Here is an 11732-nt window from a genome sequence, read left to right as displayed (position 1 = left end):
ATTGTCTTTAAACCACGAATATTCATCAAAAATTACACTTTAACAAAAACCAAAACCTTTTTTTTTTAAATATTATTTTTTATATAAAATATATTTTTTACATTTAAAAATGTATTTATTCTGTTGTTGTTAAATAAAGATAACAATAATAATAGGACCAACTAAAACTAAAATTAAATTTATTTCCATGGCACCAGCCCTATTTTAAATATAAAATATTTTAGTTTCAATTAATTCATAAATAATAAACACAGATGTCACGTGGTTGGGAGAACCAAAAGCATCAGTAGATAGGTCCGTGAATTTCGTTATTTAATTACCGGTAATTGGTTTACAAAACAGTAATTTTGGTAAGTGACAGCTTAAGATAATTAAAACTAGATTAAACATAAAAGAGTGAGCGTGCTTTAAAATATTTAAACAAAAATAAATAAATGCATAGGCCTACTGGGAAAACAAACAAACTGGAAAACGTAAAAACTAAACTCTAATTATGTTTAAATTAAATACAATTAGAAATGCCCGTTTCAAGGTCCTATCGCACAAAATGTATTATCTGCGTCACAAGTCACGCTTTCGGAAAGTGGCAGTGCGCGTGCGCAATCGAGGACGTGGCAGTGACGTTACGCACACCGGAAGTGGTAAGGACTGGAACTGAAACCCCCACCTCCGTAATATCGACAAGCCGGGAATACTGAAAAAACGACGAAATGATACTGTAACCGTGAGTAAACGATTATAACCCATGTCAGGAATGTGTTAGCGAGTGCTTAAGGTCCATCTGGAGTGTTTATAGTTAAAATTAAGACAGACATTGTCGAGTTTTGGGCCAATTAGCGCCCAAAGGAATGCGTAACGTTACTGCTGGACTGAAGACGGGTTCAGTCTCTATACAGACGTAAACAAACCTGTTAACACCTTGAAGGATATAATTCGTGTTTAGAACATGTAAGTAAAAGTTTGTAATATATCTTCGCGAAGAATGAGCTGTACTTCATTAAATTGTGTTATTAAATGTTTATCTGCGAAGCCAGAATATTCTAGGTGGCCTATAATCCGATAACATGAGTTCAGTTCACCTCTCTGCTCATATGACTGATGATCTGCTTACTTGTAAACATTATCTAGAGTGGGTTTCTTTTTTGATATTATAAAGAAGGGTTAGCTGAGGTGTTGGGATCGGTATATAAACAGATGTGGGAATGTCATCCACACAAGTGTGTTTACCTAAGTTGCTTATTTGATCTGGATTCACAGACAGCAGCCATGTACCTAGAGTGTTGAATTTGACTCCAAGTGGTTGAAAATCAGTTATAGGAAAAGTAAATGCATAATTTATAGACATTTGTTTTAATATTTTGTAATCAAAAAAAGGATAATTTTGATCATTTACTAAAACCAAACAATAACAAAATGTTGACGGTAGCCATTGACTTTCATATTATGGTGGTGATAGAAAACTAAAGAAGTCAATAGATACCATCAACTCCTTGGGTTACCAAAATTCTTCAAATATATAATGTTTTGTGCTCAACAGAAGAAATAAACTCATTCTGGTTTTGAACAGCTTGAGGATGAGTAAATGACAGAATTTTTAGGTGAACTTTCCCTTTAAGTTTCTAAATGCTTTCTAAAACATTGTTTAGTCTCCTCTCAGCAATGACAATCAAAGTTCAGGTGATTGATTAAATCATTCTTTGATCCTCAGATAATGTGCGGAGTTGCTGAAGAACAGTCCGCTCTTCCAAGCTCTTAGTAACATCTGAAGTCTGAAGTGTTTGCTTTGGCCTCATAAAGACACCAGCGGAGAATTTTACAGCATCCGGATTGCTTTAGACTCACTGTCACACAAAAACGTCCTGATATCATTTAGAGAAGGAGGCTCTGCAGCATTATCATGACGTGTCGGGACCGCACACTTGAGTTCCAGTCGGCTTGTAAGTCACTGCAGGGGAGACAGTTACAGGTATGACAATATTAAATACATCTGCAAACATAGTGTCTTACAAAGGATATTCAGTGAACTCTGCAGTGGTTTTCACAAATGCTTAAAACTATGTGTAAATATAAAGTAATAAAATTAAGGATAGAGTAATATTACACTTTACATTAAAAGTTTTTGAAAGGATAGTCAAAAACACAAGGTTCTGCCTTAGATTTCCTTCGCTGTTCCATGGAAGTAAAAAATTTCTCATCATATTTTTAGATTTTCATGTTACTCTTTGCTCAATTTATTCACCTTCAGGCCATACAAGATGTAGATGAGGTGGTGGTGTTGTTTATCTGTTTTATTGGAACATAAATTCAGCATTACATCACAGAATGAGAAACCAAACAGCTGACAAAAACATCACAATATGCCACGATTCCCACTGTTGTCATGTTTTTATCAGCTGTTTATAATGATAAATTTCTCCAAATCTGTGCTGATAAAAAAAAAAAAAAAAAAAAAACATTTTGGAAGGTCTGGGGGTGAGTAAATGTTTGGCTGAACTGATATCTTTTATATGCTGTTAATATTGGTGCATAATAACAAAACATTTATATTTTTGGTAAAAAAAAAAAAAAAAAATTTCTCTGTCTTTTCAGAATGGGACTCACACTAAACCTGCCATTAATGCCATTAAACAGCGCAGTGACTTCACTCTTATGGCCAAGTAAGAGTTCATATCTATGTTTTTATTTGGTTTTTTTTTTTTTTTGTCTCAGGGAAACTGTTCCTGATCTTTCTTCCTCAAAACTTTGCCCCGCTGAAACCTTGTTTCTTTTTCTCCATAACAGGCGAATTGGGAAAGACTTGAGCAACACGTTTGCCAAGCTTGAAAAGCTTACAATTTGTGAGTAACATGACCCTTATTGGTGATGTACGAATGTGCATTTTAACAGTATTGTTCTGATGCTTGTCCATGGTTATTTGGCAATCCCCTAGTTTAGTTTGGGGTCTAATATGATTGAGTTATCAATTTCTTGCACTTTATGGTCTGGTGTCATTATAAACTTTTATTCCTCCCTCACTCCTAGTGGCTAAGAGGAAGTCTTTGTTCGATGATAAAGCAGTGGAGATTGAGGAACTAACGTACATCATTAAACAGGTCAGTGACATCTCTGTTGTCATTCTCCATATATCTCAGTTCTTACTTATTTCACTTTTTCACTTTCACTATCGACTTTGAAGTTGCCTGTTATGGTATCTGTTTTTACCAGAATCTTTCAGCTAACTATAATACTGTGTAGGAGCAAACCTCTTGCAGTGATCTGATATATGCCGTCTGTGTCTCTCATCAGGACATCAACAGTCTGAACAAGCAGATAGCGCAGCTGCAAGACCTTGTACGATCCCGCAGTGGGCAAAACGGCCGCCACATCCAGACACATTCCAACACAATTGTTGTCTCCCTGCAGGTACAATCTTATATCTGATATTGCTGCAGTGCACAGGTATTCCAGACTCTCCAGGAAGCGTTATCTCTGATATCCCTAGCTGTAGACAGACAGTAGATGTGGTTGATCTCATTTTGATTGACATGAGATGACTACCACACCTTTCATTTTCCTGCTAAAGAACAGTTATATCTGTAAATGTTTGTGTTGCAGTCCAAGCTGGCATCAATGTCAAACGATTTCAAGTCAGTCCTGGAAGTGAGAACAGAGGTGAGTGTCTTTTTTTATGATCAGTGCCACAATTTTATAACATAATCAGTTTCATGCCAAGCTGTTGTTAGGCTTTTAAATAATTTTAAGTATGTTTACTGTTCACCACGGTCCTATGAAACCACCTGCTCTTTCGTATGATTTTCATGTCAGTTTTATTTTGTTTAAATAACTTGTGTTGTACAAGAGACATTTAATGAGCGAATGCTATTTTATTTTTTAAACTGAGGCATATCTGTCCTATCGTGTGTTCAGAATCTGAAGCAGCAGCGCAGCAGAAGAGAGCATTTCTCCCAGGCCCCTGCCTCAGCCTCTCCTCTGCTCACCAATAACTTCAGTATGTCACCTCTTCAGTACTGCTGTTTTCATTTGATTTTGATTTTGTGGTTCACACATCTGAACATTTATCCCTTTAGGTTCCAGCATTTGCCTTTTGATTTCAGATAGATCTCCATAATGAGTCAAACTATTATGATTTATTGCTAGTTAATATTCTAGAATAGTGTTTGATTGTGCCAATACAATAATTCACTACAGTGCCATCAGCAGAAAACCTTTAGACACATTTACTCATTCTGTATAAATATTTTCTTCATAGTAAATTGATCACTCACAACTATGGAATAATGCTAGTTATGTAGTGACATAATTTTTCACCTAGTCATATTCTTCGAAGTGTCTCATGGTTTTGTTTGTAAACTTGGAGTCTTTATTCTGTATTTAATAGTTTTCAATGTCTTGGCTCTCGCAGACAGCTCCGTTCTGATGCAGGATGAGTCCAGGAGTCTGGGAGGAGAGGTGGCCATCGACATGGACTCTAGAGCAAACCCTATGCAGCTGCAGCTCATCGATGAACAGGTATCAGTCTCACAGGAAATCAGGAACTGAATGCAGTCTAGGCTGCTGTTTGGAGCTGAAGGTTTGAGACTATGTTTAATGATTGATTTCAACATCAAATGTCTGTTTATGTTCTTGTAGGACTCGTATATCCAGAGCCGAGCAGATACCATGCAGAACATCGAGACCACCATTGTGGAGTTGGGTTCCATCTTTCAACAGCTGGCCCACATGGTCAAAGAGCAGGAAGAGACGATTCAGAGGTCAGACAACCACACACACACACACACACACACCACAGGCATAACATACTCCAAAACCACAGACTCAGCAGCACAGTACATGCTTCAGATACATGCTGTATAAACCAAACCACACACAAACAGTTACAGCAGCAGTAGTATTTTATTTTTTTAAGTCAGTGTGAGAGTTTCACTTGCATTTGTGATTAAAAGTTGATGTGTGCAAATATTCCAGGATTGACGCCAATGTGGAGGACACCCAGCTGAATGTGGAAATGGCCCACACTGAGATACTGAAGTACTTCCAGTCTGTCTCCTCCAATCGCTGGCTCATGATCAAGATATTCCTCGTTCTCATCATCTTCTTCATCATCTTTGTGGTCTTCCTCGCCTGAGAAGGAGCGACCTTGAGTGTAAGGAGGGATGAAAACGGAGCCAAAGGTTTTGAAGGAGGGAGGAGAAGGTTATGGACTTATGGGCGAATGTGCAAAAACACAAGTAGACTGTGCCACAGGGGACTCTGGCTCCCGGGGGGAGGGTGTGGTGGGGTGGGATGATTTTAGTCAGAGGGACTTGAGTCAGATGTTAATTCTGTCACTGTCGACTTTCACTCTCTTGCACTAGAGGGTGATGGAGGATGATGCTGATGAAGGAGGACCTGAGATTTACTGTGTATTTATAAAAAAGAGAGAGCGAGAGAGAGAGAGAGAGAGAGAGGTAGTGTTCTGATTCACTCTGTTCTCTTTAAGCTTCATCTACATCTGAATGAATAGTTGAGCCTTCGTTTGTTATTAATGATCGCATATTAAAAGAGAAGGCTTTTTCCCCAAGTGGTTTGATTCTCCAAACTGCTTTAGTTGGTATTTCTCAATGTTATCCGGAATCAGCGATAACAATATTTTTTTTCTTTTTTTCCTTTGAATTAAATGTGACCTGGTTATCCTCATAAAATACTCCTGATAATAATAATTCCCCCATTAATCTTTATTAATATTGTTATTGTATTTATATCATAAATACAGGCAGTTATTTGCAACTTATAAGTGAATCTCACAAAGAAATATCAGTCATATTTTACCCCCCAAAATTTGATAGGAAAAATAATTAATACAAAAAGTGATGTTTCTAGGACCTTTATGACTTTTTTTATGAAAACTAAGTTCTTATATGTAATGTGAAAAAAATACTGTATAATGATATTTATTAGGCTATATCTAGCATGATTTTTATTTTAATTATTAATAATAGTATGAATTAAATTAAGTACAAACAATGCTACCTTATTATGTACTTATAATAAATGTACAAATATATTTATAAATTGAATATTTTTCTTTCACATTACATTTATGGGAATTTGGGGGGAAATGTGCTTAGTTGTCATTAAGATAATGCCACAATGCAAAAAAAGATATATATTTTGATGGTCCTAAAAAAATAGACATTTTTCTTTTGTGGGTGGGGAAATATAAGTCTGATATTTTCTGATCATTTTCATCAGATTCTTCTTTCTTGTGTTAAGGCCTTTTGATTGCAGGCTCTGTAAATATGGGGTCTGTAATGTTATATACTGTTTAGAGAATTTCAGTTTGTTTCTTTTTTTCTTTCTTTTATTCTGCCAAATACACAAGAAGGAGTTCAAGGAAATTGCCTGGTCTTATGATTTTGCTTTGTGCAGGAATAAACAAGGTGCGAATGAAGACCAGAGTTTTATACAGTACTATAGAATTTAAAAGATCATACTGTGGTTTAAGTAGCCCAAAGAGACTCCAGACAGGTCTAAAGCTATAAACGGCTCATTCATTACATCAGGATATGTTTGGTGATGAAACCGACCGGTACTCTGAGAACTGAACGCTGGATGTGTTTCCTTCATTTGTGAGGAGCAGCTTTGGCCGGATGAACATTCTGGCCGCCTGCACAAAGAACCGAAGATCAGCTCCTTCATGCTGTGAATAATGAAACCGGAAAGGGAGCTGGCAGACATGATGTCTTCTTCACTTAGAAGCAGGATTTTCTAGGTCAAACTTTCTAATTTGGTAAATCACAGACTTTCTCTCTCACATGCCACACTATCTCAAATCAAACTCATGAACGATGTACAGTGATTATTTAATGAGCACTTTTTTATGGGGACTCCCGTTTCCAGGCTTTTTTAGCTGAATGGTCTGCATCTCTTGTATAAACTGAGCAAACACTGTTGTAATGTAAGGACAAACAGTACATATTAAAACCCATCTGAGAAACTAATTATGGCTAATGTTGCTTTTGTGATTTTTGTGGAGTGAATCTCACAAAATGGAATATGTCGCACCAAAATAAGAAGAAAGCTGACATTGTTTTAATAATTCAGCTGCACATTTCACCTTTGGAGGGTTTTATTTTTTTTATGTATTACTTAAAAAGTGTACAATTTACAGATAAAATATAAATATTATTTTATCTATTTTTTTTTTTTTTTTCAGAAATTTGACCTGGACTTTTTCTTGACAGGTTTTGTGAGCTTCACTGTCACAGAAAAATTTAGCTTTGAAAATACACATGCCGGATATTCACATTTATATTTACATCTAAATATTCTAAATATTTAAGCACACATTAGAAAGTAAAAAAAAAAAAAAGGCTAGGCCAGTGTTCTTTAGTTCGATGTTTGTCTTGCAATCTGAAAGCGTAAGCTTTAGTCTTTCAGGATGTCTCCTAGAATCTGATTTTCTTCCCTTCTCTGATTCTTTGCCACCACCTTTTTTCTTCCTCCTCCATTGCCAACTTACCTTGAAGGCTACATTTCCTTCAAGCTTTTTGAATCCTTCTTTCCTCTGTCTTTCTCTCCATCTCTTCCTCTTGTTCAGCACTGGGCCGTCTGCTCGGGAGGAGTGATCTCTGGCATGCTGAGGCTCCGTCCCTTCCTGGTGCGCATGACGGTTGTCACCTGTTCAGCTGCTTCCTCGTCTTCATCAGACCATGTGTTTTCCTCTTGCAGGTTGTTGTGGGAACCACCGAAGCTTCCCTTCCCATGGTTCCGGGTGCCGAACTTGGATCGAAACGTAACGAAGGAGAGGCTCTTGCTGTGCTGTTTTTCCCAACGGTACACCCGATTCTGGAGCGCTGCGTCTCCCTGAAGCTCGTCCAGGCACTTTCTTAGGACGCCCCGGAACAGTTTGGGGACGTCATGCACCTCCGGCTCAAACTCTGACACTAGCTTCCTGAACCTTTCAAACAAACATCAAAACCTCGGTCACTATGTCTTACTGGGCAATACCTACCAGGGTTAAGTAAAACTATACCAGCGTGAAACATTTTTGTTTACTATAAATCTTGATGGAAATAAAATAAAATATTAAGAAAATAAATGGAACTTTCAGTTAGTTTCCAAGGAAATACTTCTCATTTTTTATTAGTTTATCTGATGTACTAAAATAACTAAAACTGTCTGAAATAATACAGATGTAAAGAAAAAGACAAAATAACCAAAATTAAAATGGAAAATATAAAAATAACTCATTGTACATTTACCTTGTATAAAATAATCACAGTAAGTAAAAAAGATTATTGTAGTGAATATTTTTACAAGAAAATTCAGTTTAGTCTTTTCAAATGTAATGTTTAATTCAGTGTGTAACAAGCTATTTGTTTACTACCAATTCTAATATTCTAATAGTATATATATATGTGTATATATATATATTTATATATATATATATATATATATATATTTATATATATATATAGTATTCATGATATTAAAATAAACTAACTGAAATAAGATTAATTTTATTTATTCTATTTATTTATAACATGCACACACAAATTCACATATAAAAATACACTAACACATACATATAATTTCACTTACATAAAATATGACTAAATCTTGTTTTATTTAAGCTTAAGTTGTTGCCAATGAAAAATTTCTTATTTCCATTTAGTTTTACTTGGGGTACTGAAAAACCCAAAACGAAATAAAAAATTAACTAAATAAACAAACTATCACAAGACTTAAAATAAAAAATAAAACTATAAAAACCTCATTCAAACTATTCATACAATTAATATATAATCTGAGTGATGCTGAAAAACACTGATAGTCACCTGACGATGACGGGGCCGCACAGGTGAGGTGGGATCTGTGCGCAGAGGTCCTGCAGCTCCAGCACGTCTCCTGGCGTGAGCTCGTAGTGGACGTGTGGCTGAGGGCCGGCCAGCCAGCTGTAGTCTACAGAGGAAGATCTGCGGCGTCTGCGAGTCTCTGCTGCCTTCTCCAGCCTGATTCGCTCGGTCCGTTTCACCACGGCACCCAGCTCCAGCATCAAGGTGTTGGACACCAGCTCCTCTGAAGTGCGCTGGCCGGGAACCTTAGGCTCCAGGGAAAACACTACTGACCAGGGAAACATCTGTGAGAGCAACAACCATTCAGATTTGAGTTATAACCTTCAGATTTGAACAGTGAGCACTGTTTACAATTTATTTTACAGACTTTTTTTTATTTATTTTTTTTGTTAAAAATGTAGAAATTACATCAAACTGTATTTGGTGCACTAATACCAAGTCAAACTGATTATCTATCTATCTATCTATCTATCTATCTATCTATCTATCTATCTTGTCTGTCTGTCAATCTAAATGTATACATACAGTATACTAATTTTAAACATGTAATGTCTAATATGATAATATTGGTGATAATGCAATATTTTATAATTACAAATTAATTTATTAATATAAATTAATTATATTATAATAATATAATTCAATTTAACTACTATTATTACTTTTATTGTTTATAGATTAATAATTATAACAATTTCTTGTATATGTTTTTATTATAATTATTTGTAAAAAACAAACAAAAACAAAAAAACTTTTTGATCCCTCAGATTATTCATGTTTTATATAGACATATCTAGTGAATGTCTGACAGTTTGGTCCACATTTAAAGGCCTGTTTCAGTGCTAAATAGTATTGTGTAATATACAGTTTGCACCCTGTATAGGATTGTACTATAAAGCATGCATTTGCACCCTTGTACTCGTGCGTAGATAATTATCAAAACATTGTATTTCATATAGTTAACTGGATAATTATCCAGTGCAAATTAGCTCAGGGTTTAAATATCTTTATTGTGTTACTTGTAGCTATTATTCAAAAACATAAAAACATTTGGATGTTCAACAAAAGTTAAAGTACAGGAGCAGGACACAAAGCAACAAAAATAGGAGAACAAATGTAAATAGCCACACTCTGATATAGCAGCTGAATTTTATTTTGCAAATGCAAAATTATATATATATATATATATATATATATACACACACATACACACACAAACACACGTATATATACTGAAGTTGCAAAAAAGGATATTACCTTTCAGATAACGTGAGTTTTATTCCCGTTTTAATGTAAAATGTCTTCAAATTGGACACAAAGATGTAAATGTAGATCCAAAATATTAAATTCCAGGGTTTGGTATCCAATCTAAGCTCTCCAGGAAGACCGCTCTCCTTTGTGCTGTTTTAGACACTGTAAATGTGTGTATGTAATCCTATATAAATACACAAGCTGGTATATGTTGCGATCTCCTGCTCATCCACAGGAGCTGATTGCACAATATCTTCTCGTGTGTAACGTGTGCACAGAATTAATGCACTGAATTAAAAAAAATAAAAAAAATAATGCACTGAAATTGTATTGCATCATGTTAATTTTAGACTATTATTAACCACTTAACTGTCACCCCGTCCCGATTACAGGATGCCTAGGTTTACTTCACTATATAACAATCAAATCTAATCTAATCTTGACAAACTATATATCGTTGGAAAGGTCTTAGACTCCCAAATATATATTTTACCAATGTTTTTTTGTAAAAAATGATGTAGGAAAAGTAATGGATCAATTTATGACAAGAGTGCACCCTCAGAAATCTACATCATAACAGGAGTTTTGACCTTTGTTTAAAAAAAAAAGACTTCTTCATTGCCTTTTTCTCTATCACATTTTAGAAATCATCAGAAATTATATATCCACTGAAAACTTAAAATCATAATTTAAAACCCATTTTAAATTCAAGCACTGCATTTCCATGAAAATGGTACTTCAATATCATGTTACAAAATGTTTTCAGTCATGAATTATAAAAATGTAGGTTTGTATCATGCACATTCAAGTCTATCTTCAAAAATGTGAGTGATAGTTAAGGGGTTAAGGAAGTTCTAATTAATTAATTTGTGGCACTTTTGGAGAGTAATAAAGCAACTTATAAGTTTCATGCAAAATGATGCAATGAAAGTATTGTTAAATTTAAATAATTTATGACTATAAGAAACATTAAAGAAATAGTTCACCCAAAATAAAAATGTACTGAAAATTCACTTACCCTCAGGTCATCCTAGATGTAAATGAGTTTGTTTCTTCATCTGAAAAGAGTTTTGGAGAAATTCTGCATTACATGGCTTGCCCATCAATGAATCCTCTGCAAGTAAAAAAGTCCATCCCCTGTTCTCTCATATAAAATTCACCATCATATTTATTTGAATTTTTTTGGGTGGTTTTCGTTATAAACCGTACTTGATGGATTATTGATATGTTTTTATCAGATGTTTGGACTCTCATTCTGACAGCACCCATTCACTGCATAGGATCCATTCGTGAGCAAGTGACGTAATGCTAAATTTCTATGAATCCGTTCTGATAAAGAAACAAACTCATCTAGGATGGCCTTAAGGTGAGTAGATTTTCAGCAAATGCTAATTTTTGTCTATCTATTCTTTTGAGTTCTGCTCGACACCAACAGGTGGTAGCATCAGTTACTCACAGATGCTTAAAGAGTTGCGTAACCCACGCACATGCTGTCTTAATCATAGTGTATCTGTACCCAACTGTCTGTGTCTGAACAGCCCGAAACAACAAAACAAAACTGTAGGTGCTGAGATGGTTTCCACGCTATTCAGCACTTCAGAGGTTTAATCTGCATATGCGTGATCATGGATTACAGTGCACTCC

General features: G+C 35.3%; 2 protein-coding genes across 5 annotated transcripts; one reads left to right on the top strand and one right to left on the bottom strand.

The window, feature by feature from the left end:
• Positions 1 to 577: 577 nt before the first annotated feature.
• Positions 578 to 6980, top strand: LOC127971638 (syntaxin-5). 4 transcript variants are annotated; one of them, XM_052574803.1, is made up of 12 exons: positions 626 to 724; positions 1538 to 1598; positions 1709 to 1966; positions 2590 to 2657; positions 2782 to 2837; positions 3022 to 3092; positions 3286 to 3402; positions 3595 to 3651; positions 3907 to 3988; positions 4403 to 4509; positions 4630 to 4751; positions 4966 to 6980. In XM_052574803.1, exons 3-12 carry the CDS (start codon positions 1898 to 1900, stop codon positions 5123 to 5125), a joined length of 909 nt encoding a protein of 302 aa, XP_052430763.1. In that variant the 5' UTR covers positions 626 to 724; positions 1538 to 1598; positions 1709 to 1897; the 3' UTR covers positions 5126 to 6980. The 4 variants fall into 4 exon arrangements, with proteins under 4 accessions (XP_052430764.1, XP_052430763.1, XP_052430767.1 ...); XM_052574807.1 differs by having other exon boundaries at positions 643 to 948; XM_052574804.1 differs by lacking the exon at positions 1538 to 1598 and having other exon boundaries at positions 578 to 724.
• On the bottom strand, positions 6968 to 10379 carry LOC127971639 (protein RD3-like). Its single transcript, XM_052574808.1, has 3 exons — positions 10095 to 10379; positions 8820 to 9121; positions 6968 to 7939 (listed from the first exon to the last, which is right to left on the bottom strand). Exons 2-3 carry the CDS (start codon positions 9119 to 9121, stop codon positions 7576 to 7578), a joined length of 666 nt encoding a protein of 221 aa, XP_052430768.1. The 5' UTR covers positions 10095 to 10379; the 3' UTR covers positions 6968 to 7575.
• Between the last annotated feature and the right edge of the window lie 1353 nt (positions 10380 to 11732).

This window comes from Carassius gibelio, chromosome B14, assembly GCF_023724105.1.
Source record: "Carassius gibelio isolate Cgi1373 ecotype wild population from Czech Republic chromosome B14, carGib1.2-hapl.c, whole genome shotgun sequence".
NCBI classification, from domain to species: domain Eukaryota; kingdom Metazoa; phylum Chordata; class Actinopteri; order Cypriniformes; family Cyprinidae; genus Carassius; species Carassius gibelio.
Note: the sequence above shows the minus strand (reverse complement) of the source record. Positions and strands in the feature narration are given on the sequence as shown.